The sequence below is a fragment of the Dicentrarchus labrax genome, unplaced genomic scaffold (assembly GCF_905237075.1).
Source record: "Dicentrarchus labrax unplaced genomic scaffold, dlabrax2021, whole genome shotgun sequence".
Classification (NCBI taxonomy): Eukaryota; Metazoa; Chordata; class Actinopteri; family Moronidae; genus Dicentrarchus; species Dicentrarchus labrax.
In genome coordinates, this window is record NW_026136707.1 from 5873874 (window position 1) to 5891275 (window position 17402).

At 39.3% G+C, this 17402-nt stretch overlaps 1 protein-coding gene across 15 annotated transcripts in view; it reads left to right on the top strand.

The window, feature by feature from the left end:
* Positions 1–13615, top strand: part of LOC127366691 (uncharacterized) — a 69687-nt gene extending 56072 nt beyond the window's left edge. For 11 of the 15 annotated variants that reach the window (XM_051405870.1, XM_051405866.1, XM_051405869.1 and 8 more), the window contains 4 exons: positions 396–719; positions 7864–8190; positions 12095–12418; positions 12550–13615. In XM_051405870.1, coding sequence (XP_051261830.1) covers positions 396–719; positions 7864–8190; positions 12095–12418; positions 12550–12614 — 1040 coding nt within the window. In that variant the 3' untranslated portion in view covers positions 12615–13615. The remainder of the gene's footprint in view (positions 1–395; positions 720–7863; positions 8191–12094; positions 12419–12549) is intronic. The other 4 variants (XM_051405872.1, XM_051405867.1, XM_051405873.1 and 1 more) reach the window with 4 other exon arrangements.
* The last annotated feature ends 3787 nt before the right edge of the window (positions 13616–17402 follow it).

A 17402-nucleotide genomic window follows, 5' to 3' on the forward strand; every position in this document is an offset into this window, starting at 1 on the left:
CTGTTATTGACTTCCAAACACTGAATGGTTCGGGAAATATTTAGTTTGAAGATAAAGTGTAAAATATAATATCACAGAAGCCAAAAGACTAAAAGTTAAAATAAGATGTTTTTGTGTTGAAAGTTCAGATCTTAAAGTGTCAAAGCATACTGGAGCTCCTGTAGCTAATGTGTCCCTGTAGCTAAAAATAACTCCAAATAAGATCAAACTGCTCATTAAGACAAGTGACATTTACTTAAATTCAGTCAAACAGCCTTCCATACTGAGCACTAGATCATCAGTTCACACTCAAAACAAATCCCACTAGATTTTAAATCTAAATATCAGATTATCTGACTGACTTAGAAATAGATTTTCTGCAGTGCAGCTGATGTTGTGGTTTGTTGTCCTCTCAGTCTACCAGGTGGAGGTGGATTCAGGGGAGGAGTCTGTCCTGCTGCCCTGCAAAACCACAGTTCACCTGCCTGAGGACGTCAGAGTGGAGTGGACAGACAGATACAGGAAGGTCCATGTGTATCAGAACAGCTCTGATCAGCCTGAAGAACAGAACCAGGATTACAGAGACCGAACAGAGATGAAGAGAAACCTGCAGGAACCTGGAGACCTCAGTCTGACCCTGAAATACCCCACATACAGAGACATTGACATCTACACCTGCACCGTCTACAACAGGGAGAGGAAGATCCTGATGAAGAAACAAGTGCTGCTCGAGGTCAAAGGTCAGTGCTGTAGATACAGGTCGAAGGTCAGTGCTGTAGATACAGGTCGAAGGTCAGTGCTTTGAATATTGTATCATACTAACGAAAGCTGCAATAGAATGTTGTACAGAGAGAGAGACAGAGAGAGAAAGAAAAAAAAGAGAGAGACAGAGAGAGAAAGAAAGAGAGACAGAGAGAGAGAGAAAGAAAGAGAGGTTTAACATCCCTTTTATTGGACTTTTTTCATCACAATCACATCATCACTTTAGATCTAAACAAAACAAAACAAACAACAAAAATAAATAAATATAAAAACAAAAGAACCCGTCGACCAATCTTTCATCAGAAAGTCATATTTAGCTCTCCACCCCCACAGAGCATAAACCCCCCCAACAGCCCATATATGACTGAAGGCCTGCATATTGTCCACCATCTGATGGTAAGCATGTTCCACCCTCAGATGGGCCTTCAGTAGTCCCTTCAGAACCAGCACCGGTTCCACACTGCCGGCACCCTGAGTCCGGTTCCTGCGGGTCAGCCAGATTGCCAACTTAGCAGAACCAGATAAAAAGTTCATCAGTGTTATTACAATCTTATTTGTTGCACGGTATTTCTGACCAAAAATAAACCAATCAAAAGAAAACTCTTCCCCCAGACCCTGAAAGCCCCTTTTTAAAAGCTGGAACAGCGCCGACAACCGAGGACACTGAACAAATAAATGAAACAAGGTCTTAGTCTGAGAACAGAACACACAGTCCTCCTCCTGCTCTGGATCCAGGTGCGCTCTGTATCTGTTTGTAGCTATTGCCCCGTGTACAACCCTCCACTGGAGGTCTGCTGTTTGCTTTTCAACAGGCAGCTTGTACAGGGACCACCAGCTGCCTTTCGGGGAAATGTCTGGACCAAAAAACTCAGTCCACCTCGACTCCTTCTTCCCTATCAAAGAGCGCAGATTCAGAACCTTGACGCCAATCTGGTAGACTGCCTTCTTCCCTGCATCCTAAAACTTGTCCAGCTGAGGAGTTATGAGAGACAGCAGCTCACCTCCTCCCTCCTGCCACTCCCCCACAGCTGGGGTGAGAGTCAGAGAGGGGAGACTGTACTCATACTCCTCACTCCACTGGTCGCACAGAGCATGGTCTTCTGCAAATGCTCTCAGGGGTTGTGGCAGTGCAGACTTCCTCCATCACTCTGTTGATCAACCTGATGGAGGTGATGTTGCTGTTCTCTCTCAGAGTCCACCATTGTTGCCGTCATCTTCATCAGATGGCCCAGTTTGGTGCAGCCAGCCTCTCTGAGATTGGCTCTCAGGCTGGCAGACTGCAGTGTTTGAGTCTTGTTGAAATTGTTGAAAAACGATTCTTTAAACAACCACATACCTGGAGTTTCATTTGTGGCACGCATGGCTTAAAGATCAGCACAGAGCTGTAAAAAGGTGTCAGTCCAGTTAGATCCAGGTCCTCGGGCCGCAGGAGGAAGAGCTGTTTATCGTAGCTCAAGCACCCAGCTCTCCTCAGGCGAGCTGTATCAAACCAGCATGGGCCACAGTCATATAGTAGTCTTTTTGCAGTCTGTATTCTAAAGGAGGCAATCTTAGACTGGATGTTGATCAGTCCCTGACCTCCTTCAGTCACAGGCAGGTAGAGGGCTGCAGCCTGGATCCAGTGCCGGCCAGACCAGAAAAATTCAAGGAATGCTCTCTGAATGTCCTCCATCAGGCCTCTTGGTGATGTCAGAGCAATGAGTCTGTGCCACAGAGTCGAGGCAACCAGGTTATTAGCCACCAGAGCTCTTCCCCTATATGACAACTTCCATTTAGACAACTGAGCGCACACTTTCTCCTGAACTCCCTCCCAGTTCTTTACCTGAAAGCCCTCGGTGCCCAAAAAACAATCCTAGCACTTTCAGACCCTTCTTCCCCCGCTCAAGTCCTCCAGGCAGACCTCCACTGCCCCATCAACAAAGCCTCACTCTTTGCCCAGTTCACCCGTGCAGCTGAGGCCTTCATACAGCGACAGGGTGTCCTTCAAACATTGAACGTCTTCCTGATTGGTGACAAAAATATTTACATCATCTGCATAAGCAGAAACAGTAGGAGGACGATCAAGATTTGAGGACCCAGGCAGTGAGAGACCACTGAGACAATCCCTCAACCTGCACAGCAACGGTTCAGTAGCTAAGCTATACAGTTGTCCTGAGATTGGACAACCCTGTCTTCAGCCCTGCCCCCATCTTCACCATACATTCAGCAACGCTGTACAATAAACCCACCCAAGCCAGAAAACCATCACCAATACCACAAGCCCTAAGTGCAGAAAACTAATAAGAGATATCCACCTGTTTAAAGGCTTTCTCCTGGTCCAAAGAGACAATACCAAAATTAACATTATCAAATTTACACAATCTATAACATCACGAATGAGGAATATGTTGTCCATAATTGTCCTGTCAGGTACACAATAGGTCTGATCTGCATGCGCGATTATTTCCAAGACGTCCTTTAGTCTATTTGATAAGGCTCTAGAAAGCACCTCATAGTCTGTGCAGAGGAGGGTAACTGGCCTCCAGTCCTTTAATAAGGCCAGGTCTCCTTTCTTGGGCAGCAGGGAAAGTACTGCCGGCTGACAGGAGACAGGAAGACACCCATTTCTGAAACACTCCAATAAGACACTGTGTAAATTAGGACCAAGAGTTTTCCAAAACTGCTTGAAGAATTAAGTGGAGAGACAATTAATCCCTGGTGATCACCCTGATGCCATCTGGTTTACAACGACAGTCAGCTCCTACAAAGTGAGCTCACAGTCTAGAGCAGCTTTCTCTCCCAGGCTGAGCTGAGGAAGTCCTTCCAGTAGCTCCTCGCAGCACTCCATGCTGCAGTCTTCTGCCCTAAAGAGGTCGGTACAGAAATCCACCACGTGGTTCCTCATCTCGCTTGGACTGGTGGTCACTCTTCCTCCAGGAAGCTTGAGGCAGGTCATATGCTTCCTCTGTGCCACAGATCTCTCCAGATTAAAAAAGAAAGAGGTCGGGGCATCTATGTCCCTTAGCTGGAAGAAACAAGACCTGACAAGAGCTCCATTCACTCTCTCCTGCAGGAAGGAGCTCAACTCCAGCCTCTTCTCCTGAAGCCGATGAGCCATATTTTTCCACGTCCCTGATGTGATTTTTGAGTTCCTGAACTACTGGCTTGATGTTAGCAGTAGAATGAGAGGTGTACTGCTGACAAAAAACACAAATCTGTGCCTTACCAACTTCCCACCACAACAAGTTTGTTGTTAAAGAACCAGTAGGATTTAACCCTTTCAGCTGGTGAAATGATCAACTCTGTGATGATGAAATGGTGGTCAAAAAAGCCAACTGGACTTATGTTACTGTGAATTAGTCTGGAGCTGAGACTGTGAGAAATGTAGATCCTGTCCAGTCTTGCTGCACTCACCCTGTTATCACTGACCCTCACCCATGTGTATTGTCTGGATTGTGGATGTTTGACCCTCCATGTGTCAAACAGATCCAGCTGTGTGATGATGCTGTTTAGGCTTTGAGAGGACTGTGGATGGGGTTCCTCACTTGTCCTGTCCACAGTAAAGTCTACAGTACAGTTAAAATCCCCACCTATGATTAAATGATCCTGGTGGTGATTCTTTAGCTCATTGAGTAGCAGGGGGAAGAAACCTACTCTTTCTCTCCCTGATTTGGGGCATACAGTATATGTTTACAAAGCAGATTACAGAGTTCTTTATTTCTGCCCTTACAACCATCAGCCGACCCTTCACCACTTCAGTGGAAGATAAAACTGTTGCATTTGCAGTTGCTCTGAACAGAACAGCGATCCCTGCACTGAAGTTAGTGCCGTGGCTGAGGACATACGGACCCTCCCAACATAAATTCCAGTCTACCTCGTTTGCTGGATTAGTATGTGTTTCTTGTAAAAACAACACATCTATCCTTTTTTGAGTTGAGACCTCAGATATTAATGCTCTTTTATATATATTTATGTCTCTCCCACCGTTAATGTTTAAAGATCCTATTTTTAGGCTCTGCATGTAGAGGTCAGAGAGGAGAAACAGGTAAAAAGAAACAAACACTTTGTGGTACATGATCATTTTACCTTCTTATCCTTTTGGTAGTTTTACCTTTTATTGCTTTTCTCAGAGTAGTGAGACGTTTATTCAGACGGAAGCGTTTCTTTTCATCCAATAAGTCAAACCCAACCAGTTTTTTTAGTACATTGACGGATCTGATGAACTTTTCAGTATCGCTGAAATAATCAATTACTCTGACAGATTTGATATAAGTTACATCCAGAAAATGACTGATTTCGTCTAAAGAATATAGATCCGTGTTCCTGTTAGAGGTTTCACCGATGGATGTAGTGTCTGATTCAGTGTCATACTCCATGTCTTCTCCTTCACATGATACCTGACTGAAACCGTGTCCTTCCTGTGTGCTCACAGTGTCTCTGTCTGCACTGATGGAAGCTTCCTCAGTGTCTGCATACTGAGAACTACTCAGGTTCTTTGCAGCCACAGAAGCCTGTTGCTCCTCAGGGTTGCTCTGTTCTACCATAACCAAATCATTAGTGTTACAATGTGAACCACTGGCACCGGCTGCTGCACCGGAACATAAAGATCTGCCACGGGCGCTGCCGTGTTTTGTGTATAGTTTCTTCATCGGCCTTGTGCAGGCTTCATTTTCCCCATAACAGAGTTTCAGTAGGGGGCCGCTGAGCTCCGTGAACCCAGGGCCCAGGTGGACAGATCATTTTATTCATCAACAGTTAAAACAGAGTTAAAATGCCAATAGGCGCTTTTGGGTAAAATGTTTCTGATAAAAACGTTACATAAAACCAAAGAATGATCAGTAAAACCAACTGGTAAAATCTTACACATTTTAACAACACCGACTCTGTGCTTAAAAACATAAAAACGATCAAGTCTGGCCAAAGAGATTCTGTTTTCTCTAACGTGGGACCATGTGTACTGTCTGCAGCCTGTGTGCATCCTTCTCCACACGTCCACCAGGCCATGGGAGGAGACCAGCTGCCTCAAGGCATGCTGGGATACTGGATGAGGCTCTGCATGGTTGCGATCTAAAATCTCATTTTCAGTACAATTAAAATCCTCACCCACTAATAAATAATCCTCCGGGCCACAGCTGTTTAAAATATCATTCATATTTTCAAAGAAGTGTTTCCTCTCTGCACCGTTGTTTGGAGCATAAATGTTGATAAAAACCACATTAAAATGTTCAAAACGAGCTCTGACTAAAAGACACCTCCCCTCCACAACATGCCTGACCTCCAGAGAGGTTGGAGTAAAACCTCTGGAGAACAGGAAGCCCACTCCTCCACTGAGGGTGGTGTTATGGCTTAAAATCAGTTCTCCTTCCCATTCTCTGCTCCAGTCTGCCTCGTTTCCAACATCACTGTGAGTTTCTTGTAGAAACATCAATGTGTTTCATTTTACTCATTTCAAACACTACTGCTCTCTTTCTTGTTTCTCTGGCACCATTGACATTCAGACTGCCTACTTTAAAAACATTCATAATGATAAAGATGTTAAGAACAAGACTAAAAACAATCAATGAAATAAATAAAAATAAAATCTGTACATTCACCATCATTAAAGAACGAGTTGTTTCCTGACTTTAATCATCAGTTTTTTCAGTCTGAATATTTCTTGGTCTGCCAGGTCTGACTCGGCTCTGTGTTTTACAATATACCTGGCTGAATTATAGAAACCCTGCTGTTGCGGAGAGAAGGACTGTATGTTGTTTTAGGTGGATTCGCTGGAACACCTCATCCACACAGACACTCAGACTAGAGAGCGAGGCCAGACACAGTAGAACCGTTAACGTGGCTTTAATGATGAAGCACGACTCCAATTACATACAGCTCGGTGTTTCTGGTTTACTGCTTACAGTCTGACTCTATTGTCTGCACTGTTTGAGGCTTTACATTGGTCTGATTGACTCTCTTCTGTATGGTATCTGCAATGGACAAACACAATATACATGAGAAGGTGCGCTAGCTTAATGAGCACATATTAACTTCGCCTCAACTTAGTCGACAGCTGCCAGTCAGTTAGCACATTAAACATCAAATAAACACTGCTGCACAAGTAACGTTAGCTTATAGAGCCGAAATTCAACGCTTCATTTGCATATCAAAGAACTTTATTATCACAAACGCAGACAGGTATCAATGTAATGAACCAGAAGGCCGCGAACAGCTCAACGTCACGTTCCCAAGGACCCCTTAGCTGCCCAACGAGGTGCCTGATGTAAAAACACTGAATTCAGCACTGACCAGTTCCTGCACAATAAAACACAACAACAACTGCATATCAGGGAAGAACTGTTCTAACATTAATTACCTCATCCCTTTGGTCTGTTGTAAAAAAGACTTCAGTACATTGGCAGTATACACCTGAGCAGCAGCCTGCTGAGTGTGAGACAGGTCACTGCTGTCAGACACACACCCTTCACTGTCACTGCTGTCAGATAGAGCTGCTCTGTTCTCTGCAGCACTCGGTTTACCGGCCAGACGTCCGGCTTTACCACCCACCTCCACGGTCAACATGCTTCTCCTCTTACTGCGCTGTTTAAGAGGAGCAGACCCCCACCCAGACTCACAGGCCTCCATCTCTTCAGCCTCAGCTACTGTGCTCCCCTCACTCAGCTCACCTGCTAGTTTACCTGTCTCACACGACTCACCTACAGACTCACCTGCCTCTCTCTCCTTACCTGCTTCACACTGGTCACCAGAGACGGGTTGAAAAATAATGAAGGAACGTGAACAAAATGAAATATTTAGTTTGAAGATAAAGTGTAAAATATAATATCACAGAAGCCAAAAGACTAAAAGTTGAAATAAGATGTTTTTGTGTTGAAAGTTCAGATCTTAAAGTGTCAAAGCATACTGGAGCTCCTGTAGCTAATGTGTCCCTGTAGCTAAAAATAACTCCAAATAAGATCAAACTGCTCATTAAGACAAGTGACATTTACTTAAATTCAGTCAAACAGCCTTCCATAGTGAGCACTAGATCATCAGTTCACACTCAAAACAAGTCCCACTAGATTTTAAATCTAAATATCAGATTATCTGACTGACTTAGAAATAGATTTTCTGCAGTGCAGCTGATGTTGTGGTTTGTTGTCCTCTCAGTCTACCAGGTGGAGGTGGATTCAGGGGAGGAGTCTGTCCTGCTGCCCTGCAAAACCACAGTTCACCTGCCTGAGGACGTCACAGTGGAGTGGACGGACAGTGACAACAGGAAGGTCCATGTGTATCAGAACGGTTCTGATCAGCCTGAAGAACAGAACCAGTATTACAGAGACCGAACAGAGATGAAGAGAAACCTGCAGGAACCTGGAGACCTCAGTCTGACCCTGAAATACCCCACAGACAGAGACAGTAACACCTTCACCTGCACCGTCTACAACAGGGAGAGAAAGATCCTGATGAAGAAACAAGTGCTGCTCAAGGTCAAAGGTCAGTACTGTAGCTATATTGTTATTAAGCTAGTAGCTATATTGTTATTAAGCTAAGCTAATAGCTATATTGTTATTAAGCTAGTAGCTATATTGTTATTAAGCTAAGCTAATAGCTATATTGTAATTAAGCTAGTAGCTATATTGTTATAAGCTAGTAGCTATATTGTAATTAAGCTAAGCTAGTAGCTATATTGTTATTAAGCTAAGGTAATAGCTACATTGTTATAAGCTAGTAGCTATATTGTTATTAAGCTAAGCTAGTAGCTTTATTGTTATTAAGCTAAGCTAATAGCTATATTGTTATAAGCTAGTAGCTATATTGTTATTAAGCTAATAGCTATATTGTTATTAAGCTAAGCTAATAGCTATATTGTTATTAAGCTAGTAGCTTTATTGTACTTAAGCTAAGCTAGTAGCTATATTGTTATTAAGCTAATAGCTATATTGTTATTAAGCTAAGCTAATAGCTATATTGATATTAAGCTAGTAGCTTTATTGTACTTAAGCTAAGCTAGTAGCTATATTGTTATTAAGCTAGTAGCTATATTGTAATTAAGCTAAGCTAATAGCTATATTGTTATAAGCTAGTAGCTATATTGTTATTAAGCTAATAGCTATATTGTAATTAAGCTAAGCTAATAGCTATATTGTAATTAAGCTAATAGCTATATTGTAATTTAGCTAATAGCTATATTGTTATTAAGCTAATAGCTATATTGTAATTAAGCTAGTAGCTATATTGTAATTAAGCTAAGCTAATAGCTATATTGTAATTAAGCTAATAGCTATATTGTAATTAAGCTAGTAGCTATATTGTAATTAAGCTAAGCTAATAGCTATATTGTAATTAAGCTAATAGCTATATTGTAATTAAGCTAGTAGCTATATTGTTATTAAGCTAGTAGCTATATTGTAATTAAGCTAAGCTAATAGCTATATTGTAATTAAGCTAATAGGTATATTGTAATTAAGCTAGTAGCTATATTGTAATTAAGCTAAGCTAATAGCTATATTGTAATTAAGCTAGTAGCTATATTGTTATTAAGCTAGTAGCTATATTGTAATTAAGCTAAGCTAATAGCTATATTGTAATTAAGCTAAGCTAATAGCTACATTGTTATAAGCTAGTAGCTATATTGTTATTAAGCTAAGCTAGTAGCTTTATTGTTATTAAGCTAAGCTAATAGCTATATTGTTATAAGCTAGTAGCTATATTGTTATTAAGCTAATAGCTATATTGTTATTAAGCTAAGCTAGTGGCTATATTGTAATTAAGCTAGTAGCTATATTGTTTTTAAGCTAAGCTAGTAGCTATATTGTTATCAAGCTAATAGCTATATTGTAATTAAGCTAAGCTAGTAGCTATATTGTTTTAAGCTAATAGCTATATTGTTATTAAGCTAGAAGCTATATTGTTTTTAAGCTAAGCTAGTAGCTATATTGTTATCAAGCTAATAGCTATATTGTAATTAAGCTAAGCTAGTAGCTATATTGTTTTAAGCTAGTAGCTTTATTGTACTTAAGCTAAGCTAGTAGCTATATTGTAATTAAGCTAGTAGCTATATTGTTATTAAGCTAGTAGCTATATTGTTATTAAGCTAATAGCTATATTGTAATTAAGCTAGTAGCTATATTGTAATTAAGCTAAGCTAATAGCTATATTGTAATTAAGCTAGTAGCTATATTGTTATTAAGCTAGTAGCTATATTGTTATTAAGCTAATAGCTATATTGTAATTAAGCTAGTAGCTATATTGTAATTAAGCTAGTAGCTATATTGTAATTAAGCTAGTAGCTATATTGTAATTAAGCTAAGCTAATAGCTATATTGTAATTAAGCTAATAGCTATATTGTTATTAAGCTAAGCTAATAGCTATATTGTTATTAAGCTAATAGCTATATTGTAATTAAGCTAGTAGCTATATTGTAATTAAGCTAAGCTAATAGCTATATTGTAATTAAGCTAGTAGCTATATTGTAATTAAGCTAGTAGCTATATTGTAATTAAGCTAAGCTAATAGCTATATTGTAATTAAGCTAGTAGCTATATTGTAATTAAGCTAATAGCTATATTGTAATTAAGCTAAGCTAATAGCTATATTGTAATTAAGCTAGTAGCTATATTGTAATTAAGCTAATAGCTATATTGTAATTAAGCTAAGCTAATAGCTATATTGTAATTAAGCTAATAGCTATATTGTTATAAAGCTAAGCTAATAGCTATATTGTTATTAAGCTAATAGCTATATTGTAATTAAGCTAAGCTAATAGCTATATTGTAATTAAGCTAATAGCTATATTGTAATTAAGCTAATAGCTATATTGTTATTAAGCTAATAGCTATATTGTAATTAAGCTAGTAGCTATATTGTAATTAAGCTAAGCTAATAGCTATATTGTAATTAAGCTAATAGCTATATTGTAATTAAGCTAGTAGCTATATTGTAATTAAGCTAAGCTAATAGCTATATTGTAATTAAGCTAATAGCTATATTGTAATTAAGCTAGTAGCTATATTGTTATTAAGCTAGTAGCTATATTGTAATTAAGCTAAGCTAATAGCTATATTGTAATTAAGCTAATAGGTATATTGTAATTAAGCTAGTAGCTATATTGTAATTAAGCTAAGCTAATAGCTATATTGTAATTAAGCTAGTAGCTATATTGTTATTAAGCTAGTAGCTATATTGTAATTAAGCTAAGCTAATAGCTATATTGTAATTAAGCTAAGCTAATAGCTATATTGTAATTAAGCTAATAGCTATATTGTAATTAAGCTAGTAGCTATATTGTAATTAAGCTAGTAGCTATATTGTAATTAAGCTAGTAGCTATATTGTTATTAAGCTAAGCTAATAGCTATATTGTAATTAAGCTAGTAGCTATATTGTAATTAAGCTAGTAGCTATATTGTAATTAAGCTAGTAGCTATATTGTAATTAAGCTAATAGCTATATTGTAATTAAGCTAGTAGCTATATTGTAATTAAGCTAGTAGCTATATTGTAATTAAGCTAGTAGCTATATTGTAATTAAGCTAGTAGCTATATTGTTATTAAGCTAGTAGCTATATTGTAATTAAGCTAAGCTAGTAGCTATATTGTAATTAAGCTAATAGCTATATTGTAATTAAGCTAGTAGCTATATTGTAATTAAGCTAAGCTAATAGCTATATTGTAATTAAGCTAATAGCTATATTGTAATTAAGCTAGTAGCTATATTGTTATTAAGCTAGTAGCTATATTGTAATTAAGCTAAGCTAATAGCTATATTGTAATTAAGCTAATAGCTATATTGTAATTAAGCTAAGCTAATAGCTATATTGTAATTAAGCTAAGCTAATAGCTATATTGTTATTAAGCTAGTAGCTATATTGTAATTAAGCTAAGCTAATAGCTATATTGTAATTAAGCTAAGCTAATAGCTATATTGTTATTAAGCTAGTAGCTATATTGTAATTAAGCTAGTAGCTATATTGTTATTAAGCTAGTAGCTATATTGTTATTAAGCTAGTAGCTATATTGTTATTAAGCTAATAGCTATATTGTTATTAAGCTAGTAGCTATATTGTTATTAAGCTAGTAGCTATATTGTAATTAAGCTAAGCTAATAGCTATATTGTAATTAAGCTAAGCTAATAGCTATATTGTAATTAAGCTAGTAGCTATATTGTTATTAAGCTAAGCTAGTAGCTATATTGTTATTAAGCTAAGCTAGTAGCTATATTGTTATTAAGCTAGTAGCATTAGCTCTGTGGCTCATAGCATAGCATTAGCTCTCTGTAACGTTAGCTCGTAGCATAGCATTAGCTCTCTGTAACGTTAGCTTGTAATCAGTCAATAAAGTTATTACAAACTGCTGCTGCTGTCTGTACAGCTGATGTTGGGGTTTGTTGTTCTCTCAGTCTGTCAGGTGGAGGTGGAGGAGGGGGCGGAGTCTGTCCAACTGCCCTTCAAGACCACAGCTAACCTGCCTGAGGACGCTACAGTGAGGTGGATCCGCTATGAACCTTACAGGACGGTCCATGTGTATAAGAACGGTTCTGACCGGCCTGACAAACAGAACCAGGATTACAGAGACCGAACTGAGATGAAGGAAGACCTGCTGAAAACTGGAGACCTCAGTCTGACCCTGAAATACCCCAAAGAGAGAGACACAGGAAGATACTGCTGCAACGTCTACAGCAAGAACATCTGGAGATGGAAAACAGTGCAGCTCACAGTCAGAGGTCAGTACTGTAGATACAGGTCAGAGGTCAGTACTGTAGATACAGGTCAGAGGTCAGTACTGTAGATACAGGTCAGAGGTCAGATGTCTCTGTGTCTGTCTGTGTCTGACTGTCCTCTGTCTCCTCTGCAGGGAGAACCAGGAACAGAAGCAGCTCCATTGATCCAACTCCTCTGATGGCTGATCAATCTGTTTGATTGGTCTGTTGATCAATCTTTGATTATTGATCTTGTTGAAGGGGCTCAAAGGAAGAGAATGTCAACGTTCAGCTTTCAGTGTTTCCTCTCTTCATCGTCTGAATGAACCTGCAGTCCATACTGTGATTGATTGATTGATTGATTGATTGACTGCTTGACTGATTGATTGATTGATTGACTGCTTGACTGATTGATTGATTGATTGATTGACTGATTGACTGATTGATTGATTGATTGATTGATTGATTGATCTCATGTAGCTCTATAATGTTTCTCTGATGTTTGTGTATTCAGCTTCTATACATATATATCTGGCTGTGTCTCAGGAGGTAGAGCGGGTCGTCCACTGATCAGAAGGTCACTGGTTCGATCCCCAGCTCCTCCCGCTGCATGTCGAAGTGTCCTTGAGCAAAATACTGAACCCCAAACTGCTCCTGATGCTGAATCACTGTATGAATGAGTGAATGAGTGAATGTGTGACTGAGTCAGCTGAACTGTTCTCATGTGTTTGAATCCATAAAGTGTTGTGAGCAGATGAGTTATGGATTCGATCATTTCACACTCTGTTTAGAGAATGATGAATATTGAGGAGAACAACTGTAAATAAAGCTCAAATGTACAGAAATCATTTCTCCACTCTGACAGCATCATGAAAATGGATCTAAAGCTGTGAGAATGATGGATTCAGGAGGCATCAAAACTTTGATTACTACTCTCTTCTGAAATAACAAAAGTGCTCAGTGTGACGGCCTTATTGTGTTCCTCTTGCTTGGTTGTTTACTCTTTGTTTCAGGTAGTAAGGGGTGGAGCTGAGATTACTCTCTGCTGCAGCTCACCTGAGCAGACTCTCTCACTCTCTTCCTCTGGCTGCTGACTGAACTGTTGGGTTTTGTTTGTGTTCTGGGTTTTACATTCATACATATACACCTCACCCTTCACTCACATATTAAACTGTACTGATCATTTTGGTATTTACTTCATTAAATTGTCATAACAATTCACAGACTGTGTGGTCTCCGTCTTTGTTCCACTCTTTTGAGCCAGGTTGTGACTTCAGTTTGCCTTTAGTTATTGATGATACTCATCTATGTGAAGACACTGATCACGTTAATGATTTCTCACAATAATTATCAACAATGACTTTAAAAGGTGGGAAACAGTTATTAACTAATCTATTAACAATATTCAATCTCATATTTAGAAGAGGCCTGAGGGCGACTATATTCCAGTATAAAGTGTCTGTTACACTCCGGTTGTATTACAGCAGAGTTCAACTGTTTATAGCTCATTTAAATATCTTTAATTAAACATTAAAAAGAAAATAGAAAAAAGATTTCATGTAAAATTAAATCTAAAAACTGTTTTTAAATTATAGAAAATTCTGTTATTTTCTGATATTTTTCAGTATTGCTGGAATATTACTAATAATTTATTTTACAGTGTATTTACATGTTAAACAAGTTTAATACACAGAATATAATATAATAAATAATAATGAATATAATAATAGTTCCAGTATAAAGTGTCTGTTACCCTCCGGTACGGTAGGGGGCGCCACGCAGCTCTAACTTCGGTTTGTGGAAGAAGAATCCTGAGTTTTGGAGGACTGGACTGTGAATGGACAGGAGATGGCAGAAGGAAGTGACGGATCAGGAAATGAGTTAGGAATGGAGATAGGTGGCGGGAGAAATGAAAGTTGGAGTGAAGTGAAAACGGGGAAAGCCAGGCAAAAACGCAAGAAAATAAAAGTGAGGCAAATAGGAAGGAGCTCAATGTCAGAAGAAACAGATAGTGAACAAGCGAGAGGGGATGAGGAAGAGCGTAAGGTAATCATCAGACTGGAACAAGAAGGTGCTTCATTTGGTGAGTGGAACCCGGTTCTACTTACCAAGGGGATAAACAGGCTATTGGGAGAGATAAAGAGTGTAAAAGTTCTGCGCAGTGGAGCACTGCTGATTCTTTGCAGAGACAGCGCACAACTGGAGAAAGCGATTAGACTGAATACGATCGGGGGGAAGAAAGTTAAAGCAGCGATAGCTAAGGGTGGAGGTCTCACTCGAGGAGTGATGTTTGGGATTCCCCTTAGTGTGTCTACTGAACAGATAAAAGAAAACGTGAAAGGTGCCAACGTGAGGGAAGACAGACGCCTGAAAACTACTCGTGAGGGCCAAAAATTTGACAGCCTGTCGGTGTTGCTTACGTTTGATGAGGATCGAATCCCTGATAAAGTGTTTATCGGATATATAGACTCTATGTTCCTCCTCCGTTGAGGTGCTTCAAATGTCAGAAATATGGGCATGTAGCGGCAGTATGTAAGGGTAAACAAAGGTGTGGAAGGTGTGCAGGGGAGCATGAATATGGGAAATGTGAAAGAGGAGCTAAACTCAAGTGCTGCAACTGCGGAGGGGAGCATACTTCTGCATATAGAGGGTGTGAAGTCAGTAAGAGAGTAGAAGAGGTGCAACGAGTGAAAACATCCCAAGGGGTCACATACGCGGAAGCAGTCAGAAAGGTGGGGATGCAGCCAAACAGCAGTAGTGTTAAGATGGCAGAAAGGCATGAAATGAGAGCATGTGAGGGATGTAGTAGAATTAAAGAGGACACGCTGATTGTGGAGAAAAGGCAGTTTATACTGTTCATGGTTGATGTAATTAATTGTACTGCGCAAACAGACAAGAAAACAGAAAAAATCATAATAATAGTGAAAGCAACGGAGAAATATCTGGGAGTTGAGGCTATTGGGTGGGAGGAAGTGGAGGAAGTGTTGAATGGAGGTTCACCCAGTTCACAGACACTGTCACAATCTTCTTTATGGGGTGGTGGATCATCATGGTCATAAGTATTTTGCAAGAAGTTTTATAGCTAATGGGCAAGAACTTAAGAAGTTTATTTCAGGTCTACAGGATAAACCCAGTATAATATGTATTCAAGAAACATGGCTGAGAGCACAATGGGATTTCATAATACAAGGATACACTGCTATAAGGAATGACAGGAAGATGGGGAAAGGTGGTGGGATGGACATTTTTGTTAAAAATGGAACAAGGTTCAATACTGTTCAGTTAGGGAGAGAATGTGAGTCCATAACAATAAAGATTTGGACAGGCAAATATGAGCTAGCAATAATTAATTACTATAATCCATGCAACAAATTAAGTGTAGATATATTAAATATGGTGTTGGGGGAAGTGCAGGGGAAAGTAGTGTGGTGTGGGGATTTTAATGCGCATAGCACTCTATGGGGGAGTGAGAGAACTGATGCAAATAGGTCTATAGTGGAAGAGTTTATAGAAGATAAAGGATTAGTATGTATGAATGACGGGAGGGGAACAAGGTATGACTGTGTGCAAAATAAGGAGAGTGTGATTGATTTAACAATGACATCAAATGAAATAGCAGGCATCACTGCTTGGGAAGTGATAAATAAAACATTAATGGGTAGTGACCACTATCCAATTGGTATTAAGATTGGAGTAGAGTTGCAACGAGTGGAAAATTGATGAAGCTAATTGGGGACTCTTTCAAGAACTGAGTAGAAACAGATTTGAACAATTACATAAGGAGGAATGGGCAGATGTGGATGAAATGAATAAGGAAGTAGTAACAGCTGTAATAAAATCAGCAATTGAGTCGATACCAAAAGCATCAGGGTGCAGAAACAAAAAGAATATGCCGTGGTGGGATGAAAATTGCAAACAAGCAATTAAAGCACGGAATAGGGCATTTAGGCTGTTAAAGAAACATCATTCAATGGAGTCATTAGTTCAGTATAAAAGGTCACAAGCAGTGGTTAGAAGGACAGTTAGAGCAGCTAAGCGTGCATGCTGGAGGAAATATTGTAGTGAGATAGGGCGGGAGGTACAGTTATCAGATGTTTGGGGAATGATCAGGAAAATGAGTGGAATAAGAAGGAATATAACAATCCCAATACTAATAAGTAACAGTAGAACAGCAATTAGTGGGTTAGAAAAGGCGATGCTATTGGCTGAAACACTAATTAAAGTTCATAGTTCGGAAAATCTATCAGTAGAGGCAAAGCAGCAAAGGAGTATTATTCTGGCACAAAATACATGGATTAACAAGAAAAAACTAACAAGAGAATCTGGATCTTCCATTCAGTATGTATGAGTTAAGGAGGGCCATCCCCAGCACCCGGCAGTCAGCGCCAGGGAAAGATAACATGGATGATAGGTCACTAGAGGTTATATTGAAATTAATTAACAGAATATGGGATTTAGGGGAGATTCCAGCTGCATGGAAGCACTCAGTTATAGTGCCAATTTTAAAACCAGGTAAAGTTGCATCAGATCCATCAAACTACAGACCAGTTGCTCTTACATCTCAGTTAGGGAAAGCTATGGAAAAGATGGTAATAGAGAGGTTGATGTATTTCATAGAAAGTAGAGAAATAGTTTCTTCATATCAGAATGGGTTTCGTAAAGGGAGAAATACAATGGACTCAGTATTGTGCTTAGAATCAGAAATTAGGAAAGCACAGACCAATAAAAAGATAGTGGTTGCTGTGTTTTTTGATATAGAAAAAGTGTATGACATGTTGTGGAAAGAAGGCCTGCTAATCAAACTGGATAAGTTGGGAGTGGGAGGGAAGATGTATAACTGGGTATTAAGCTTCCTGTTTGGGAGGACGATAGAGGTCAGAGTAGGAAAAGAGTACTCACCAGTATATATGGTTGAAAATGGAACGCCACAGGGGAGTGTATGCAGTCCAATATTATTTAACTGTATGATTAATGAGTGGCATAGCTGCCTTCCAAGCAGTTGACCCGG